The following is a 21,890-nucleotide window of genomic DNA, read 5'->3' as shown; positions in this document are numbered from 1 at the left end:
GTTTTATGGGGTTATCTGCATGGACAGATTTAATCATCCTAAACAGAGTTCCTGCACACTTAGTAGACTGGCACCTACACAGTGCCATTCTTTAGTGTGTGAAAACCAGCCATGCACTGCACAGCCTATGTTTGTGTTTAAAGAAGCATTCCATCCCAGAGCAAGCTTGTGTAAAAATACCTTTCCCCCCCCCAAAAACAAAATCCAAACACAAATCCTTTACATAGCTGTGTTTCACATTTTGGTCTTTCAACTGCTTTAAAGAATTTCCACTTTGTTTATCTGCATGCCCTATTGCTCTAATTTAGTTCAGCTCCGTTTATACAACAGCCAATTTCAGACCTGCTGTGTTTGCATGGGCTTTGCATCAGCACAGTTGTTGTTTTAATCTAGACTTGTACCACACTTCTGGCACTCAGTAAGAATGACACAATGCCATCAAACTTCCTCTGTCTCTGAGAAAAGCTGGAGATTAAAGTAACTAATGATGTCATGATCATCATACTTAATAATGCGTGGAAATTCAGTATAAGATCCATGGTTTCCAGGACCACCAAGGGAAAAAGTCACCAACAGCAACACTACAGATGAAGAGGTGTCAAAAGATAAAGCTTTTCATACAAAATACTGACTGAAGTTAGCTTGCAGTGAGTCAGTATACTCTCCATCATCACTTTGTTACTTGCCAGCATGAGCACATGCGAGCTAAAACCAGCACTGCAGAATTCAACTGCAACATCGTGACTTCTCTGTTTATGCTGCAGTGACTGTTTTAACAGGGGTGGGAAGCTTCCAGTCGAGATTACAGAGGTTGCAGAACAAACGGAATTCCTTACATGTCTCCAAAATATGGCTTATGGACCCAATACACCCCTACTTCTGTGGGTCACTGCAGAACAATTATTACAATTCTCTTGTACAACTGATGAATCTTACATGAAACCACAAACAGCTCTGCAACCACAAACAACTCCATTCCACAGAGGTCATTTCAGATGTCACCATATTTATCCTAGTTTCCTTCTAGTACAGATCAGGATGTACAAGAACCATGGCTGGCTCCAAGCAATCGAACAACCCTTTGGCTACACATCAGGTGCGTCTGGGGAAATCAGCCCTTCACAGCAGTGCAATGCACAGTGTGTCACACCCAAAAAGGACTTCTCCAATTTGTTAATGCCTTCAAGAACACAAAAAGGTAGTTCACTCAATCCCACAATGTTCCATCAGCAAAGCAACATGTTAGTGCAGCTCTGACACACGAGAAACATCCTGGCACAAGAAAGCAAACAGTTAAGGTAGAACAGAGACACATCGTGCACTTGAACACAGTTACTCTGTACTATGCAGCTTCTCAGCTGAGAATAATTTGCCTCTCTTGTCCATGTATCAAATAAGAAAATCTTGATAATGAGAATTGTTATTCTGATTGGAATAAAACAATGTCCTTTATTATTTTACAACAAAAACAAAGGTCTTAACTTTAAGAGCTGGAGCACCACTTACACAGCAACTATTCTTAGAGTTGGGTGTTGCACCTCTTGCTGTGAAAATGACATGTTGAACTGGAATTCTAAACAGACATTCAAACTAAGAGCTGTTTGCTCTATTTCCCATACAAATGCCTTATGGCATAAGTACAACACACCTGCAAGCTCCCACAGATTTCATTGATGTCTGTGCTCAGCACGCCGGAAAGTCTGGCTAGAAATAAGGGACCAAATTAATAACCATTTACAAGGCCACTGGTTTGAAGCTACTCACTCAGCATCAGGCAGGAAGTCTACAGCAGGAAAGTCAAGTCTGCAGCTAAAGGCAGCTGCTGTCTTTAAACACCAGCCACAGTAGTTTATTGTCTGCAGACTTTGGTAGTTATTTGTTTTGAAAGGCATTCTGTGACTCTTTCAGAACACTGACAGTCTCCAAAATAAAGCACACTAAGTTAACAAGTTAGTCTTACCTTTATGTAAAAAATATATGGAGTATATGATCTCATGAGGAATATCAGAGGCTAGACTACAACACACACACAGGCCTCCTAAAAAGACAAAATAAGGAAAGAAAATTCATTTGTCCAGCTGAATATCTAGACATCTTTATACTGTACAAAACTAAAGCAAGACTGTTTCAAATTAGAAACTAAAAATAATTTCTCAAAAAAGGTAAAGATTACAGGAATATCTGTTATGGACTCTAAACATCATTTAGCTAATGAAGCAAAATCAAGAAAGAACAGAGAAGTCAGTCTGGCATGCTGGAAACCTGGGTCCTGACATCCTGACATGGCCAGTTCTTCCCTTTAGGGGAAGTACATTTTAGCCCTTCCCAGGAGAAATCGTGCTTGCAGCCAGAAAACTGATCAAGCCTTTTTCTCCACAGACTGCCTCAATCCAGATATCTTCTGTTCATGAGCTGTCAGATATGCTCAACAACATAGTGAAGCACAGTTTCTTTGCTTTTCAAGTAATCTCATATTGGCAGCAGCATGAATACACTACTAGAGCTTTCTCACACCAGAAGTGATAGTCACTTCTCCCCTTTCCAGCCCAAAGAACTGTTAGTTCCTTTTTCAGGAGAGAAGTCAGTCCTTGGGACAAGTTTATTTCAGCCAGGGTACTGCACACAGGAATGTTTCTCACTCCCAGCCTAATTATACATTAGACTGATCCTGTTTTGACCCCACTGGATGGTAAACCTGCCTTCACCTCTTATAAAAACTTTAATCCCCTTACTCTGATGCTTTGGCATTCATGTTAGAAGCAGCTTCCAAACCACATTATCTGAATACAGTTGGGAAAGCTCATCCGCAAATATGACCACTCACCTTTTACCTTTATTGAAAGTTTATCATTTAAAAGAAGAAAAGAAAGTAATACAAATACAGGTACTGTGGTGTAAAAAAATAAGGATGCATATAGAAGCTATACAGAAAATGACACAGTACAGAAAAAGCACAAGTACAAAAAAAGCACAGCTACCAACTTATATCATTTGATTAAATGCCTCGGTATTTCACACCACAAGGCTGTACCATAGCTGTGATACAGATATGGCTGAGACACTTCACACTTCTGCCTTCTGGGGAACATAACTACTTTCTTGAGACCAAATTTTTCTTTCTGCTTATTCTTAGCTGACTGAATGTTGTTTGATACAGTTTTGCTTGGATATTTGATTCATTCAGACAACAGACAGGGCATTTTGCCAGAGCACTTGGCTTCTTTCAGAACATGCATAATTTTTAAAGTAGCAGCATCAGGACTCATGAGGAAGACTGGAAAAGCTCCAGCAACCCACAAGGCTGTTTTATTATCAACAGCTCCCTTCCAGCACCGTACATTTCTTTCTTGTACGCTGGAGGCTACTGTGTACACTGCTCTATAAATGGCACAACATGCAAGCGAGAGTGTTCAGACTCAAGTGTCAGTGGGTAACATGCAAGCTGACCACAGAAACAGCAGCTATGGGGGATTATTAACAGGATGTGCATCTTTCAACTCAACAATATTGGTTCATGTGTCAACAAGCTGAACTACAAACAACCGGAAATAACAAATGGTGCTTCGTTAGTACAGGCAGAAACACGGCAGCCTCAGACCAGCAAGTGTCCAAGCTCTGTTACACCTGACACACTTCTGCCAATCCCAGTAGAGCAGCCAGAAACTGAGAATACACCACAGACTCATTTCCTACCCTTAGCAGTGCTCTGTGCAAATTAGAGCTGGGTTGTGCTGCTGCAGGGAAAGCTTGTTAGCCTGTTGCACCTGTATGGTAAGTGTTCAGTGTGAAAAGCCAGATCTTCCACACTACCCATTTCAAAATCACTTGCAAACAGTAAAAGCTGTAGCTGAATGTCTCGAGGTGAGAAGACACGTGAAAATATACTTAGATGGACATTTATCTTTCCAGAAATAAAAGGGAAAAAAGATCTTGACGCTAAAGGCCAAAAAAAACAAAAGAGAGGAGAGGAGAGGAGAGGAGAGGAGAGGAGAGGAGAGGAGAGGAGAGGAGAGGAGAGGAGAGGAGAGGAGAGGAGAGGAGAGGAGAGGAGAGGAGAGGAGAGGAGAGGAGAGGAGAGGAGAGGAGAGGAGAGGAGAGGAGAGGAGAGGAGAGGAGAGGAGAGGAGAGGAGAGGAGAGGAGAGGAGAGGAGAGGAGAGGAGAGGAGAGGAGAGGAGAGGAGAGGAGAGGAGAGGAGAGGAGAGGAGAGGAGAGGAGAGGAGAGGAGAGGAGAGGAGAGGAAAGAAAAGAAGAGAAGAGAAGAGAAAAGAAGAGAAAAGAAGAGAAAAGAAGAGAAAAGAAAAGAAAGAAGAGAAGAGAAGAGAAGAGAAGAGAAGAGAAGAGAAGAGAAGAGAAGAGAAGAGAAGAGAAGAGAAGAGAAGAGAAGAGAAGAGAAGAGAAGAGAAGAGAAGAGAAGAGAAGAGAAGAGAAGAGAAGAGAAGAGAAGAGAAGAGAAGAGAAAAGAAAAGAAAAGAAAGAAGAGAAGAGAAGAGAAGAGAAGAGAAGAGAAGAGAAGAGAAGAGAAAAGAAAAGAAAAGAAAAGAAAAGAAAAGAAAAGAAAAGAAAAGAAAAGAAAAGAAAAGAAAAGAAAAGAAAAGAAAAGAAAAGAAAAGAAAAGAAAAGAAAAGAAAAGAAAAGAAAAGAAAAGAAAAGAAAAGAAAAGAAAAGAAAAGAAAAGAAAAGAAAAGAAAAGAAGGAAGAATTTTAAAATTAAATTCTACTCCTATTCAGGAAATGGCAGTTACAGCTCTGGCACTCAACAAAGTCACCCCACTGGGACTCTAAGAGTCACCTATGATATGCAGACATTAAGTTTTCCCGAGGAAAGTTTAATTTTAAATTCTTCATTTCTGTTCAAGCAAAAACTCAAGACATGAGGCTGTAACAGCATCTCAACAGGGCATCCAAGTGCCACAACTCAAATACAACATTGCCCCAGGGCATTTTGTCTAGTTGTACTGACTTAGAAGTGACTTGCCTCACTTCAGCCATCCAAACATCTCTCATTTAGACTCCTATACAGCTAACAAAGAAATAAGGATTGAAACAATCACCCTCTGGAGATGCCTATTTCTCTGTAGAAACATAGTACAGATGCCTAACTTTCAGGCAGATAGTTAGGTGATGGTAATCCAGTGCCTATTCCAGTGCTAATCCAAACCTCTTACTGCCTGCATTTTTTTTAATACTGAGCAAATTTAAAAGAAAAATATTTTTAAAGCACTAAGAGAAAACATAACAGCCCAGTGTTTCTTTAACAACCACTGAATTCTGGACATGCAAAGTTAATTCTGAGACTGGAGCTGCTTGATCTCAGCTACTCAAGAAGTACATGGGGGTATTTATCTGGAGAGATTTCATCTGTGCTGAGTGTAAGGAACAGAGTTACTTTTCTGCTGCGGAACGGAGAAGTGAGAAAGGAAAAGTGAGTTAATTCAGAGTTCAGATTGACAGGAGCCAATAACAGTTTCATAAAAGTGGGAAATTGCATGGAATATTCCAGTTTGAAGTTTTGCCAATTATGCTTTGCCAGGGATGGCCGAGTGGTACAAGGAGGGATACTGGCATTAATATCAGAGGTGTGCTAGCAGTCCTGCAGAAGGTACAGTCTGCACCACAAAGAACTTGCAGTCCAGTTTTGCAAATCACCACTGAGGCACAAAAGGGAACTTTAGTGTGATTACCCACAGTGTTCTTCAGCAACTAGGTATGGCTTTAGCACCAAAATAACTTGCTCCTAACTGTTAGTTACCCAAAATGACATGTGCAAGGTAATCCTCAGTTTCAAACAACATTCAAGGAAAAGCCACATAGAGTAAACTCATTTAGTCAGTGCAATTTTCAAATTATGCGTTTTACAGTAAGTGCAGTGAAAAGCACCTGTGAAAGGTTCCACACAGACTTTAAATATTGTGTCACCAGACAGAAAAAAACATTTTATTTCAGAGTAACCAAATAAGAGTCTTGTTGGAGGACGACTGAATTTCATCCTAAACTCAAGGAGGTGCTTCAATCTGAATAAACTCCAGAGGACTTCAGGTTTAAAAGGAAACATATACACAAATCAATAATATTTTTCATTATTGGACTGGCTGTTTATATAAGAAATTGCCTTGCTAAGAGAGAAAAAGCCTAATCTACATTTGAAAGATAGAAACTTGTCTTTCTCTTACTTCTAATTCCTTTCCTCTACTCTTATAAGTGTGCAGTTTGCCTTGGTAGGAGAAAAACCCATGTACAGAAGCTGTATTTCACTTGATTTGCATTAATGGTCATTTCAGTGCAAGTGACAGCTCAGCAGTTCACTGGTGTGCACAGCAGGCCTTGGGGAGTGACGTGTAAAGCCTCTCCTGCAACACTTCCCGGTACAACTCTGCTGACTATTCAAAGGTTAAACAGATACCATCTCTGCCTGCCTGTGTGGTCTAATTCAGAAGCTGGAAAAAGCTGTGATGAACACAGCTCTGGAGACCAGTTTTTAATCCGAAAAAGTTCATGGCATACATTAGGATGGAGGGAAACTCCAAAATCCTAAAGGTTTAACAAACCTGTTAGGTTTAAGTTTAAAGAATCATATATATATACTAAATCCTTGAGTAGCACATACCAAGTTTAGTATCACATACTTGGACCCTCTAAACACCACATACTAACAGCAATATGAAGCTCTTAAAGCCTGCATTGCACATGCTCTGCACATGTCCACTCTGTAACACAAATGTATACTAGATCAGAAACCCAGACAAAACCTTCCTTGAATTCACTTTCTAACACAATTTTGGTCAGCTTTAACATTAGATTGCTTTAATGTAACACACAACACCATACTTTGGTGTTCTGAAACTGACTGGAAAATGCTACGGTGTTCTTAGACTGAGATATTTCACTAGAGGAGAGCATGGTACCAGCTCTTTGAAGCTGGGCTACTAAAAAGTTTATGGTGACTGTTTTGTTGTTGGTGTTGATATATAAAACCCTGGGTACTTCAGCTCAACTTCACTGCAGCTTTCAGAAGGTAAAATTTATTAAGGCAAATAAAGCACAGTTGCCTTCTCCCTCTCCTCACAGTTATCTGTCAAGTATGCTCTAAAGGAACACAAATCTCACACTCACATTATAAATGTTTATATTTTTGTGTGTTTTTCAATATTGTATGAAGAAATTCAGTAATCAATTAGGACTATACTGCATGATAATTACTAGTGGAGGTAATTTTGACCATACTTGTATTTGTTCATTACCTGCTTTACTTGTAAAAACTTGAAGGTTCAAAGACTTAGATGCAACATCTTGATCTTGACAGTAATCATATCCAAAATTCACAAGTCTGTGAGCAAATAAAGATCACTAAGTAAATCACTTCATCCACAGAGATTTATCACAACAAAAATATCACCAGAATAGTCACTATGTAATCAAAATATACTAATTAAATTATAATCAAATGTTCTGTAATGAAAGTTAAATTAGGCTTTAACCAATTTGCTCAACGCTGTTAGAAACAAGAATCCCAAAACTGCACACTGTTATCCAACAATTTATAACATACCTGACAACTTCATATTCACTTACTGCATTGTCCAGCCATTCCCATACTTTGAAGTGAAAGCAAGTTCTCATGACATACTGTAAATCCAAATACTTGTGACACTGATAACTCAAAGGTTTTGCAGACTAACTCTACAGCCCATGTCTGTAAAGCTACATTTTAATCTGTGATAGGGACACTACTTTCAGTGCAAATGCTTGAAAAGAAAAGCACAAAATCACACTCACACGGAATTTGTTATACCATTACATTTTCAGTCTCATGCTGCCTGTGCTTTAATGGTCTTACATATCTTTAAATTTACAAGGCCTATTTCCACCCTGCAGAACACACAGCAGAAGATTGTAGTCAGTCTACTTTAGTTTTTGTGTTGCTGGGTGGGTTTTTTGTTTGGTTGTATTTTTTTCCAGAAAGTATTTTGATCCTGTAGGGATTTTCCCCTAGGTCTTCTGCAGTAATTTTGAAAAAAATAAAATAAAGTAAAATACAGCACTGAAGCTCTTACAGGAGCTGTGTTCTTTCAGCACCAGCTGCAAGAGGATACACTGCCCTTTTATAGGGCAGCCTGCACATGCAGGAGCACCACACTGGACCTCATGCACAGCACTGAGGAATTCTGAGAGCCACAGCTTGGGCAGGGTAAAACTCAACTACCTTCAGCTACTGATACCTGACCTAACAGCTCTGGCCTCCCTTTTTATTCACAAAAATACACAGGCCCTTTTGGAATGTAAAGATCAATGAGGATTATGACAGAGTTAAACCATCCTGACTAGGTTTTTCCCTCAATTAAAAGGGAGCCCTCAGGAGACAAGCTCAGATGCAGTCATGTGCATGGCAGACACAGAATCAGACAAATCTTCATCTTTAAAAGTGCAGGCTGATGGAAAGAGCATGCTGGAGGAGAACAGAATACAGGCAGTGTCTTCACAGGCTATAAAAAGGAGCTACTGGTTTGGTTAACTGCCCAATAAAACTTGCAATAGCAATTAAAAATGCAGAGCTTCCCTTGACAGAAATTTCGACATCACCATTACAACATGCCTAAGGTTAAAACAAATTCATTTAAATAGGTGTAGCATACTCAGAATATTTAACCTATAGCTAGAGACAAATAGCTCTTCAGACAAATAATTTTTAAAATGGCACTAAGAAGCAGTCAAGGGTTAAATTACTTTTTACAGTTGACCCTGATGAAAATAAGAACTGGAGGTCTGGACACAGTTTTCATGTTATTCTTATGTTCCAGTACCATTCAGGCAACTGTAAACAAAGATATTGTGGCTTGGACAAATTTTACATGGGTTTGTAAAATGTTACCATGTATATTAAAAAGAAAGCAAAACAAAACATTAAAAAACCAAACAACTTACTTCAATTGTGTGTCATTTACAGCAATGTCCAGGTGTGATTCCAGCTGTTAAACAAAAAAGAAAACAAACTTGTTCTTTACAGAGGTCAATATACTCTGTTTAGTATTTCAGACCAGTAAAATGTGTCATAGTCACATTTCACCAGGTTCAACATTTTAACAAGTTTATTTATCCTCCTCTAATCCTTACAGCCACTTCAAAAACCCCCATAACACAGATTCTCTTTTAAAAAGAGAAAAAAAATCACTGCATTGTAGGAATTTTCAGCCACTGGGACAAAGGTCTAGTAACAATGACATGTTGTAGTTTTTATGTTCTGTTCTTTGTATTTTAACTGCAACAAACGTTCCTGTCACTTAAAACTGACAAAAAATCAGTACATAGTTTCTTTGTCTAGTGCACTTGATAAGTCTGCTTTTTCAAAAGATGAGTATTAGATCAGAATAGTGTCATGAATGTCACTTACTGCCTTCTAGGTCAATAAAAGTGCAATTCCACTAAAGTTACCATACTGTGGCAAAATCTGAATCTGACTGAATGTATTCTTGATAAGAAACTAATGCAAAAAATCCCCAAAAACAAACAGAAAAACAAACCCTGGTTTTCCTATGAAAAAGTTTCAATGATAAAAAAGGCAAACAGATCTCTGTACCAGTACCTGGAAAACATAATTACATCCCACTAAAAACCATTATATAATAAAATACTCATAACTTACTATTGAGTTAAAATTTTCATCAGGATAAAACTGGACACACCTTAAAGTACTCTTTGATTCCTGGAATTAAAAAGGACATGTTTTTAAAGTAAGAAAGCATATTGTATAGACTGAAAAGTGGTTGGATACTCAGAACCATTCTTCACACTCAACCTGCTTTGCTAACAGATATGCAGAAGCTAGGGGACAAAAGAATTTAAAAACCACATATAATCCCTCACAATAGCACAATCACATGCTTCCTTCCTGTCCCAGATCATTATCTGCCAATCATATATAATTGCGTGGGCTCTCACTTGAAACACAGCAATACACGTCTCACACATTTTAGAAAGTTTAAAAAATATTTTCCATATCTACCTATATGGCAAAAAGAACTGTATCTTACTTTGGTCAGTTCAAAAAGGGTATCTCTGAAACAAAAACATGAATACATTTCTCCATCACAGTTCACTTCCTGTTATTTCCTAACATTCACTTTTTTCATGGCCAAGAAGAGTAAATAAAACCCCTTTTTTATTTACAGAGAATGCATCAGGTGCAAATAGTCCCTCAGACAAAATAAAAAACCCAAACCCTAAGAGTTTCAGAGCTTCTTGCTAAGAACCTGTCCTCATTTGGTCACTCAGTAAGTCTGCATACAAAATACTTTCTAGATGTGAATTCTCTAGAACAGAAGCATTATACTCACAACAGTTTTAGATAGATTTAGATACTTTTGAATAATAGACTTTTCTAAAGCAAAAAAATTTTACAAGCCCACCTTTTTTATAGAAAGCACTAAGACCAGAAGTCTTCTTGCAATTTACTAAGCACAATAGCAGCTAAGGCAAGTTTGGCTTCTGCTTTGGGTTATTTGAGGCAGGAACAAGACAGACCATCCTAATGAAAACAAACTCCTACTTCCTACCCCACACACTCAAAACTTCACTGTCTCTAGAAAGGCAGGAACAAATCTGCAAGAATGACTTTCATCTCACCTTTGGAACAATGTAGAAGAGTCTTTGTTCCATCATATCCAGGTCATCTACAACTTTGACTCTTGGAAGCTGACCTGACTTTTGAATCACCTAGAGAGAAAGAATAAAAATATTAGAAACCATCAAATAAGGTTTTGTAAAAATTATGCACAGTCTGTGCATTAAAGAGAAAAGCAGTCAGAGAAGAGGCACAAATAGTAAGGAGCTTGGAAGGAACAGGCTCCTTCTCAGCAGCATGAAGTCCACCTTTGTTGTGTGCAAGGTGCTCAGTTTAAAGAGATCAGAAGCACAGTTTTCAGGGTACACCTACTAACAAATCTTTTCTTTCAGGCTTCCTTGCTTGCAAGAAATCCACCACTTAAACTACTCAAAGTGAATGAAGAATAGCAGCGGCACCCTTCCTCAGAGAGGAGGGAAATACCACAGTTCAGAATCAGCTACATTAACTACTGAAGGGAGATGTATCAGCTCTAAAAGAGATTTCTATCCAAAGTCTCAGCCATGTGAGAGAGAGGACTGGAAGTAAGGAAATGACTAGAACTATGGAAAACTGTTGGAATTGTATACATGCACACTTGAATGATATAGGGAGGTTTAATTTCAACCAAAACAAATCTGTTTGTCTGAAGGACATCAGATCAATCTGTTTTCTGGTTATACTTAAGTCTTTACTCCACTACTGTAGTCTAGCATATAAAACCCATCTGCTTTAAAGGTCATGATAAACTGAGAAAACCATGAAAGATTGTAAAGTGACCAAAATCAGGTCCTTAACTTTTCCTTCAAAGCCTACATTCACCTCCATAATGCAAAACATAGGCTTTCAGGACACAATTATTTACTATATTAGATGAATGTTTATTAATAGTAAGTCTTTCAAGCAGAGCATCCACAATTAGTTGATGACAAATTCATGTTACAAACAGAAAAAGAGATGAGGGGAAAAAGAGATTGGAAAATTCACTGTACTTGGACTGTATCTAAGTTTTACATATTTTGTTCATTTGTTTTTTTAAGTGAATTCTTTACTGGGTTCACACAGACTCACAAAAGACAAGGTTAGGAAGGTGACTCTGAAAATATTTTAAATGGTTTAAAAATGAATAAACACTATGTTTACTCCCAACTTCTAACATACAGAAGCATTCAGCAACACATAAAAAAACCAATAAAATAAATAACTTTCCTCATAGATTACAAGGTGTAAAGTTTTTCAATCAGCTTTGTGGTTACCTGCATAAGTTGCCATACTAATCAATGTTTTCTTTATAAACTATGTGTTGCCCAAGTATAAAACTACAAAAGCTTTCAGCTAAATTAATTCAAGTAGAAAACCTCATACCCAATGATTTTTCAATCTTACCACTTTGTGTTCTTCTTCTGCAACAACATGAATGTCAAATTGTTCAATATCTTTAAAATATTAAAAAAATAATTACAAACAAACATTTTCAAATGCTTTTATGCAGCTTATTACACAAGCCCACCTCTGAGAATTCTGTAAGAACACTTTAGGGCCAGGAAAGTTCAACTCAGTGTAAGAGGAAATCTGTGATACATGAGCACAGGTGCCTAGACAGAGACCTGGATTGTCTTCCTTTCCTCAGCTGAGAGTGGCCTCAGCCATAACACCCTGTGGACACAGTACCCTGCCCAAATCAGTACAGCACAGGCACAAAGAGCAATGACTGGAATGTGCCCAACCAAGCCAAGGAGCACACACGGAAAGAAAGGGTCTGCAGAGCTGCATGCCCATGTCTGAGACTATCCCTGACCTGTTTCACTTCCTATCATGAATACCCCTCACATTCCTTTCCAACACAAAATTCCTTAAAGTTATCCACAGCTGGCCTGCATGAGAAGTGCAAGATTCACCCAGCAGATCTTGTGTTTCTGTTTAGCTCTGTCCACTTCAGTCTACCCAGGGTTGGTGTCTAGCTCAGGGAAGATGGGCCTCTCCAAGGGGATGGGAAAAGCAACCTCACTCTACAATAAGAAGGAAAAACCCAGCCTTTTCCAAGAGCCCATCTTTATCCATTCCCTGCCATTAGATTAGGTTCAACACGCAATGTTAGCTGAATACAAGGAACTATTGTCCCATTCCTATCCCACTTCACATGTTAAATGACAGCCCATCTTTCAGTCAATTAATTTGCTCTGAATTTACATAGGCAGCTATAACAAATCTATTTTAGCTTTTTTAGAAATAAAGATGACTGATGAATGCATGAGCTAAGCAACTAATTGTAGACAAAGATGGCCATTCTGTTAACATAGAAAAAATTCCAGTAAATGATACAGTTTTTGAAAGACCTTTGGAATACCTAGAATAACTCACACCCTTCTTTTTCCTGTTTTTTTTCCCCAATTGAAGTATGCCAAAAACATAATCTATAACAATCATCTTCAAGAAAAGAATAACAATGTACTTTGAAAATATTAACTCACATTTATCTTCTGAAACTAGCAAGAGACGACTTTCTGTAGAAGAATTTCTGCCTTCAACTGGATAAAGAAACTACACAGAAAGTTTCACAAAAGTAAGTAAAAAACCAAAGTAGTTCAGAACCCTTATCTAAAATGTTTTGGGTTTTTTTTCCTGATAATTATGTATTTTTAAGTTAAATCAGACACACTAATGATATTCAATTAATAAAAATAGCTATTATTACATATTAATAGTCATCAGTCACTATAACTGCAAACTGTGGAAGACTGAAGAGAAAAAAAAAGGAGCCTTCATGTTGGAGAAATATTGTACACCAAACATTTTAAGATTCATTTTTTTATTTCTGTGAAGAAACAGGGTAACATTATCTCTGTAACAGATGCAAGATAAAATGAGGTATTTCTGCACTAAACCATGTTTTCTCCCTAGCACAGCATATCAGAAAAGGCTTATCTTTAGATTAGGTGAATAACTTACCTGTACTCGAACAGAGCTATCCACAGCCTTTAGGACTCTCACATTATTAATGGGATGAACTTCAATTAGCAAGGTTAAATACTTGGATACTGCAAAAACAATATGTTTTAGATAACTGTCTCTTATGTACACAAGTTTGTTTTCCAAACAGAAATTACATGACAAAGAGAGCAAAAGGGTTGAATATTTCAAATAATATAATACAATCCACTTGCAGTACCTGACTGTAAGAGCTGACTTGCTCTTTCTTCCTCTGTATATTGACAGAAGCTGACTGCTGTGGGAGGAGAAAAAACCAACACAACCACAGTGAGTGTTCATATTTGATAGTAATATTACTAAACATCCTTGAAAAATGAGCATCACAATTCTTTTACCAAAACCATATATGTTAAAGGAACAACAGAAGCTCTTCTAGATGTAGGAGGCATGCATGAATGCAGGAGGAGGAAGTGAACAAGGGGTCAGTGTGTCTTAGATGTTTTAATAAAACAGCAATATTGTCACAGCTGTGTCTTTATGTTGTTACCTACATTATCTGATGATGGATCCACTGAAATTCATAAACTGCTGCGGGCAACACATAGGTCAAAATAGATATAAGTAATTCTAGACACAAATGAATCATCCTACTAAACTAAATCTTTATCAAAAAAATTTAATGATAAAACATATATTTACCCAATAACGTCCTTTCATTGTTGACCGAGCAGCTGATTATGTGAAGATCCTTGTCAAACACATAGAGGTGCTACAGAGAAACATGGTAATGTTAATAACTGTGCTTTTTTAAACTCCATAAAGGAAATAATCTAATTACTTCTTAGGAAAATGTTGCTGTCCAGTACACAGCTTCTGTCTTCAAACCAAATCTTTTCATGTCCAGAAGAACCATATTTCAAGGCTCAGTTGTAACAGCTCTCCTTTCTCTCATGTTTGTTTTTTATGAGTTCTTTTAAGCTCTATGTTGCCACTTGAGCAGTACAGCAGACTTTTATGTAAATACAAAATTTCACTCATTTCATACTATTATGGGGACACTTGCAAAGGCCTGTTATCATGGTTCTAGTTACTGAATTGTAGTATATTTAGTTTTAGAATAAAATAATCTCTTAAAAATGGTAGCATCAAACAGACCAAGAATGCACATATAAAGAAAACCCCAAGCATTTACTTCTTGGCACATGTGTGTAATGTGAAGAGGAGTGGAAAGGACTTGTTGTTTAGAAGGTTGTTTAGAAATAAAGATTGCAGACATGATGGTTTACTCTCAAGCCTTTCAGACGTTCTGCAATGTGGTGCATTTTAATACTATTGAGAATTGTACCAATACCTTCTCCAGTATCTTTTCTGTTTCAAACAAGGATACACTCCTTAAGGACATAACATACTGTGTTGCAAAGCATCAAAATCTGAAACACTACAGCACTTTCACCAGAGAGAAACCTGGCATTGCTCTCACCTCATTTTGTTTAGTTTGAAGATCGTACAATCCAATGTGAGTATTTCTCTGATTTCCCTATGGATGAGAACAAATTAGCACTAGCAATATAAATATACACAAAGTTAAACATAGCTCTTTTTTTTCCCCCTGTTCTCCCTGCCCCTTGTCACACATCCTCACACACTTCCCTGTCCTACATATAAACAGGCAGTCAATTATCGAATTCCAAGAAAGCAAATTCTAATTCCAAGAGAACAAAGATTTATTTTTTCCTTTTAGAACTAACCCATGGGATAAAGCTGAAATGTGGCCAATCCACAGCCCACAAGCCATTGCATAAACCAAGTGCCTCTCTCTCACTTTGCTTCTAAACTGGTTTTAGTTATAGGCAGTAAGGCCAGGAAAAGAGATGTCTATACAAGAATCAAGAGGGGTGCTATGGCCCCTGAAGACTTAAGGCTGGTATTCCAAACTTCACCAACTTGGTGGGTCATTGCTCCAAAATGGAGCACAGAAACATCAAACATCACCAAAAATCATCTCCCAGTGATCTGGCTGTAGCCTGGAAAAAGGATTTCAGGTCTGTCTTAGGAAGTGATTTTTTGAAGGCTAAGTATTTTACAAGTTCACCATTAGCCTCTGCCTTTGAAGAGTAACATAATTCATACCCTTTCTAGCTTATTGATAATTCACATATGATGATTTTGTTTGGGGCACTTACAAATGTTTGGGATTACAAATCACAACTTTACTACTTCTTCATTTTTACCATGCCTTAATTTTTCAAAATATATTAAAAAAGAAAATTCTGCTTTGCAGCATACACTGGATAGCAAATTAAACTGATGTCTATTAATGTACTCTGGGTATAGGCACTAAATTGCTAAACTGCTGAAATTAAATCCAGCCACACAGGCTTCTACTTACACAGTGAGCATCATTGTTTTTAACAACTGCTTAGGGGGAGAGGGGAGAGATCTGTGGTTATTTACAAATTTATGGTGTCTTTGTGAATTTGAAACAAAAGCCTGAGTATTTGCTTCCTAAGGGGTCTATTTCTGAGTGTCTCATTATTGTTGTGGCAATGACAAAAGTCTTTGACTTCTGATTTAAACAAGGAAAACAAAATGTCTTTATATTAAGACACAGGCTCCAGGCTTCCTAATTTAAGATTAGGCAAGTGCTTTCACAAATAACTTTTTTTTTCAAGTGTGTCTGAAACGTTAACACCTTCTGTACTTAGATACTGAAAAATACACTTTACAAAACTGGTAACAGAACTACATCAATGGCCATGGCCATGCATAAACTAGGATACTTGTTTTCATGTGCACTCTGAAGATTCTTGCATTATCTTGCAAATAGAATTCACTTCTGTTAAAAATATCTTCCTTTACACTATTAATGTTACAAAATACAGACACCGTCAAAGCCCCTGTACAACATAATACTCTAAAATAAGCTTGAAAATAAAACTCATTCTCCACCTTCTCCTGGTTTCACACAGAATACACTTAACTGTCTCTCACTTAGAAGACAAAGGCTGTTTTCTATTTGTATCTATTGGGGAACAAGCCAGGCCAGCTCAGTCTAGTTTACATCCTGTGTGAGTGGCATACACTTCTTCCCAAAGAACAGGCAACAAGTGGCCAGTTCCCTAAGCTCCACCAACTGTTTTGACCAGATCCCTACAGACTACAGTGGGAGCTTAGACACCCAGCATGCAGGCAGACACCTACATTTAGATGTGTGAACCTTGAGCTACAACTCATCCCTTGTGCCATTTGCAAGAGCCTGAAGAGCACACAAGGCAGTTAGACTGTCAGAGGCCCAGAAAAGCTTAGTGTGAGATTCCACAGGTACCAAAAGGCAGCAACATCACACACACAGAGTACCAGATCTTCTTCTGAGCTAGATGGTTAGTTGGATTGTCTTCTAGAGTTTTGAGCAATGAAAAAATCACAAAATTTGACACACACTTTAGAATTGGTTTTATGGTTACTATTGTCTTGTACAGACTCCCCTCCCTATGCCTGTACCAAAGGAAACATCCACCCACAGTTAACGTGTATTACACCTTGATGAAGGCCTCACCTCTTCCCTTAACCCTAGGGAAGCTGGAGAGTTTTAGCATTGTTGAGCCAGAGGGGAATGAAAGCAGCCCTACTCTACTGGAGTTCACCTCATATCTGCACTCCTCAAGAAACAAGATCCTCCAGAATCCAGCTGGATCTACAGACTCCTCTGAGCTGCACAGTCAAGGAGCACAGCTTGTCTCATCAAGGAAATGATGGGAATGAGATGAAGTTTCACCTTCTGAAACCATTAGAAAACCCACTTGGAAGTAAAACTAAAAATATATGGAGAGCAAAATCCTATGTTAAGTCAGCTCTAGATACTTCAGGACATCAAATAAACAGTGGCTACCTCAGACTACTTGCAATAAAGTGTTATGGATGAATCTTAAAGAAAGGTATGTGCAGAAATAGGGTTAGATAAATGGTATCCTAAGACATCTTAGTAGGACAAAATATTTAACTAAAACACTGCTCACAGTTTAATAGCTAGGCTTTGCCGAGAAATTGAAGATGAAATTATGTGCTGCTTATGAAGTGATTTTAAAAAATTGCATTTCATTCATGGGGAGATTCTGGGCCAACAAAAACTCAAGGGCAAAAACCCTATGGATTTAATCAGGTAAGTACTTTACTCTCCATTTCATCATTCTTAACCTTTGTCTGAAGTGGAGACGGGTATTTTCCCATTGCCCAACCCCCCAGGTTGTAATCAGTTGTGTTTCCATGTTCTAACACTCACTGCAAAACCAATTAAACTACAAGAACTGAATTCAATTCACATACAGTATTATTCTCAACTATATTTTTATAAAGTTCCAAGATGGACTTACCTTCCAGGTATAAATAATTTTTCCATTTCTTTCAATATTTACAATGTAGAGTGCTGATGAATTCTCAGAAGTGTCTGAAATAAGAAGTACAAAAAGGCACCGGATTTTCATTTCAGATGGTTCATCATATAATTTATGCACATTTTAAGCAAATATGCTAAATATATTTTTACATGTAAATACTTATTTGCATTTTATTACTCCCAAAATTACTCCCTTCTGGAAAAAGAGAGTACTTCTTACATCATGATTTAAACCTGATAAACTACAACACAAATAGTTACGGGATTTCAAAACATGCAAAAATAAAATTATTTCTGTAAACTCCTACCTCTTCATTATAATTGTGATTCTAATGGCCAGTACCTTTTGTTATGAAAATGGAATGTGCTTTTTCAAAGAATAAAAAAAAAAACAAACCAAAAGACCCCCTTGCATATATTCATTATACACAACATGGGGTTCAAACAGTCCAGTCATACTCCAGTTCTTCACACACTACAGGAAGCCAGAGCTAGCCTGAGGAACGTATCATTTGCTCACACCTGCTCCTTCAGCATCTCAAAGAAAAACCTGAAAACAAACTACATCTTTAGACATTAGTTCTACAACACCAACATTTCTGTGTCATTCTTAGCCTCTCCTCCTCCTCCAAAAAGAAATAAGTAAAGAAAAAAAAACAACCAAAAACCAAAGAACCACAACATTAAATACTATACAGAGAGATAGGCAACCTACCTACAAGTACAGGGAACTAAACAATGAAGGATATATGGGATGTGAATGAAAGAGTACAGTTAAAATGGCAACAAGTTGGAAGCTAAGGTGGACACAGAAAGAAAAGATCTTATCTAGACAAAGCAGTACAAAATAAAAAGAAAACCACCAGAAAAAAGGATAAAATATTGTACTCAAGGTGACAAAAATGCATGCTTTTCCTGATACTGCTTTTGTTTTGTAATCACTTCAGCCATCAAAAATGTATGCATCTCTGATGGAATTTTTACTAAAAGCTGAGATTTTGCCCTTAGTAAGGTTGAAGCTGTATGACTGGTCTTAATTTTATAATAAAAGTGGCCTAGAGTTCAGTAAGCATCAATATAGAGAACTCTCCACAACCCTCTGCAAGCATTTAGTCAAGTCTGACACTATTTACTTGGCAGTTATCACAAAGTGTTGCTAGAAGGAAGACACTTAGTGAAACTTATTTTAACAAGCCTGATACTATAAACTGGCTTGTACAGTTTGCAGTGATAAAACTTGAAAAAACTGTTTTCAAGTATTATCAGAAGGAAGTAAATTTTCAATTTTGTTGTGGGATGACAATGAAAATCCTTCCTGTACATTGAGCAACACATCACTTTCTATTGGTTTCAGATCACTCGAAGTACACTACAATACCACTACATTAGGGCTAGATGGTGACAGCTGGGAGAGTCTAAGATAACAATATACTCTTTTTTTTTTATTATCAGAAGCTTCCTGGAACTTAACCACCACCTCAAACTTTCAAGATGAGTACTACAGTCTCCATATTTCCTCATGCAATACTTCTTCAGAACAGAATTTTGGTAGAGAAGAAGGTCCATGAGCAATCTCTATGTCAATAAATTTCCCTATCATCTGACACAGACATTTTAAAGGTGCTGAAAAAGTTCTGAATTGGAAGAGAGTTTCACATCACTGAACAGTCAGTGGGAATATGGAGGCAAAGAAGTGGAAATGGCCTCTGCCCTTGGAAAGTCCTGCAGTAAAACCCTTCACATAGAATTACAACTCCTTCCTCATGCCCACAGCCGAGACCAGCAGATGAAGGGCTGCAAAAGAACCAACCCAGCCTGCCTGCCCAGCACCCAGCTTTTATCAACATAATCAGGAGAGTGCAGAGTTTGATTTCCTGAAGGCCATTATATGCAGCTCATATGAAAGTAAGTGGAATAAAGAGAACAAGGCTGGTTTGCTTCACTTGCCGCTCCCTTCCTCTCATCACAGCTACTCCCAGCTCTCATGCAATTTGCAGTTCTCACATGCTATCAAGTGCTTTCAAGTCCTTAGGAAAGAAAATAATAAATATGAATACCTAACATCTGAAAACTGACACAAAAGTACCATGACTCCTAAAATTACTTGCTTTCTGTGATTAGATATTTCTTTGATGTTTAAATTAATCTTTTCAAATCCCTACCTCCCACCTTCACATTCCTAATATGACAGCATTGCATGAGGGGGAAGAAGTCACTATACAGAGATGAGTTAAAATGAAATACAGCAGTGCTGGTATTTGATCAGATGCACCTTCCAAACTAGATTTTTATGATTCTGTATCACCAGGAACATTACTGAATGAAGACTCAATTACATTTTAAAAGACTCATTACAATTTTCCCCTTCCCAAAAAGAAGTCAAGTGGCATTTTGAGACCTTTATGCCATTAACATATAGGTTGATTTATCTTTGAATGAATCACTGATGAACTAATAAATTCATAGATTAATCAGTTATGCATGGAGAATTTCAGAATTGTACCTCAGATCCCTCCAGTACACATTTCAACAATTGTTCAGTAAATGTAGAAAATGCAAAGTACTTTTTAACAGATTTTGTAAATGGTGGCTTGGTAAATAATTCTCTTATTTTCCAAGATGATACTTTCTGATTTGTCACCAAACAAAATCTTGGGAGTTTATTTCATAACAGACCCTCAATGTGGGAAGTAAGTTAAGTATTTTGAGTAAAGTAAAAGCAACTGAAGGCATTTTAAGCTCATCAACACTGTGCATGATGATATTTCTATGGAAGCACTAACAATTACAGTGTTATTATTTTATTAGAATAAGGTTTTCATCGGTTTCTGAAAAGCAGAACTGAGCCAGCTGCTCTGCAGATTAATAACAAGCAAAAAGCCACAGTGCCAAGAATACGGGAGGTCACTTTTTTCCAACCACTACCCCGAGCGCTCGCTATGCTGGCGATCGCACGGTGCTGTGACGGTGCTGACGCTGCATCTAATTTTAAACTAGCACTCATTTACCAGACACAAGAAAGTGTTCAGGCTGTGGGGTTTTTCCTCCCAGAAAGGGGAGTAGCGTGGGAGAGGGAGTAATGGTAAAACTTTTTTTTTTTTAAGGGGGAGGAGGGGAGGAAAAAAAGAGAAAGCCCCAAACGTGTGAAGAAGCAGGAAGAAGAAACAAGTTGTGGAGTGTAGCAGATGTGTTAGAAGTGTTTTCGGCATGTGAGAAGTTCCTTGAGGACACCAGACTTGCCTGCCTCAAGTCCCCCGGCACCCGAGGGTCGCTCCCTCAAGCCCCGGCCGCTCCCCCGCCGCCATCGCCCGGCCCCCGCGGCCGGAGGTCCCGCTGGGGACCCGCACCCGGGGCCTCGCGCAGCCCGGCTCCTCCGCGGGCGGGCGGGCACGGAGGCGGCCGGAGAGAGGAAGGGCCGGCCGGCCTGAGGGATGGGGCTCTCCTCGGCCTCCCGGAGCGTTACCTAGAGCCGCGGCGCAGCCCCGCTCTGCCAGCCAGGGCACCACGTCCCTTCGCAGCTCGAACTCGGGCGCCAGGCGCAGCAGCATCGCCCCGGCCCGGCGCCGCTCCGACTCCGCCGCCCTCAGCCCGCCCCGTGGGGGGGGACGCCCACCGGGTGTTCCGGCGGTTCCCGGCCCGCTCCCGGCGTCGCCGGCCCTTCCGCTTCCTACCGGGCACGGCCGCGGCGGGACAGCGCCTCCGAGCCTCCCGCGGCGGCCGGCCGCCGTGCAGGTGACCCGCGGGACTCGGAGGCTCTCGTTTTCCCCATGGAGCGGGCGCCCAGGCTCCCCCTCGGGCACACTGGAAGAATCACGGAATCACAAAATATTTTGAGTTGAAAGGGATCCACAAACATCATCAAAGTCCAGCTCCTGGCCCTGCGCGGGTCAGCCTCAAGAATCACACCATGTGCGTGAGAGCATTGTCCAAACGCTTCTTGGTGCTGTGACCGCTTCCCTGGGGAGCCTGTT

General features: G+C 38.9%; 1 protein-coding gene across 3 annotated transcripts in view; it reads right to left on the bottom strand.

Annotated features, from left to right (window-relative positions):
- Positions 1–21,704, bottom strand: part of GSAP (gamma-secretase activating protein) — a 46,965-nt gene extending 25,261 nt beyond the window's left edge. The window contains exons 1-13 of one of the 3 annotated variants that reach the window (XM_069035958.1): positions 21,383–21,704; positions 17,897–17,970; positions 15,007–15,063; positions 14,226–14,295; positions 13,765–13,821; positions 13,545–13,633; positions 13,067–13,136; positions 11,982–12,031; positions 10,619–10,708; positions 9,639–9,698; positions 8,921–8,964; positions 7,240–7,325; positions 1,961–2,038 (exon numbers count right to left, since the gene is read on the bottom strand). In XM_069035958.1, coding sequence (XP_068892059.1) covers positions 1,961–2,038; positions 7,240–7,325; positions 8,921–8,964; positions 9,639–9,698; positions 10,619–10,708; positions 11,982–12,031; positions 13,067–13,136; positions 13,545–13,633; positions 13,765–13,821; positions 14,226–14,295; positions 15,007–15,063; positions 17,897–17,970; positions 21,383–21,467 — 910 coding nt within the window. In that variant the 5' untranslated portion in view covers positions 21,468–21,704. The remainder of the gene's footprint in view (positions 1–1,960; positions 2,039–7,239; positions 7,326–8,920; positions 8,965–9,638; positions 9,699–10,618; positions 10,709–11,981; positions 12,032–13,066; positions 13,137–13,544; positions 13,634–13,764; positions 13,822–14,225; positions 14,296–15,006; positions 15,064–17,896; positions 17,971–21,382) is intronic. The other 2 variants (XM_069035953.1, XM_069035945.1) reach the window with 2 other exon arrangements.
- Positions 21,705–21,890: the final 186 nt, after the last annotated feature.

This window comes from Aphelocoma coerulescens, chromosome 1A (assembly GCF_041296385.1).
Source record: "Aphelocoma coerulescens isolate FSJ_1873_10779 chromosome 1A, UR_Acoe_1.0, whole genome shotgun sequence".
NCBI classification, from domain to species: Eukaryota; Metazoa; Chordata; class Aves; order Passeriformes; family Corvidae; genus Aphelocoma; species Aphelocoma coerulescens.
Note: the sequence above shows the minus strand (reverse complement) of the source record. Positions and strands in the feature narration are given on the sequence as shown.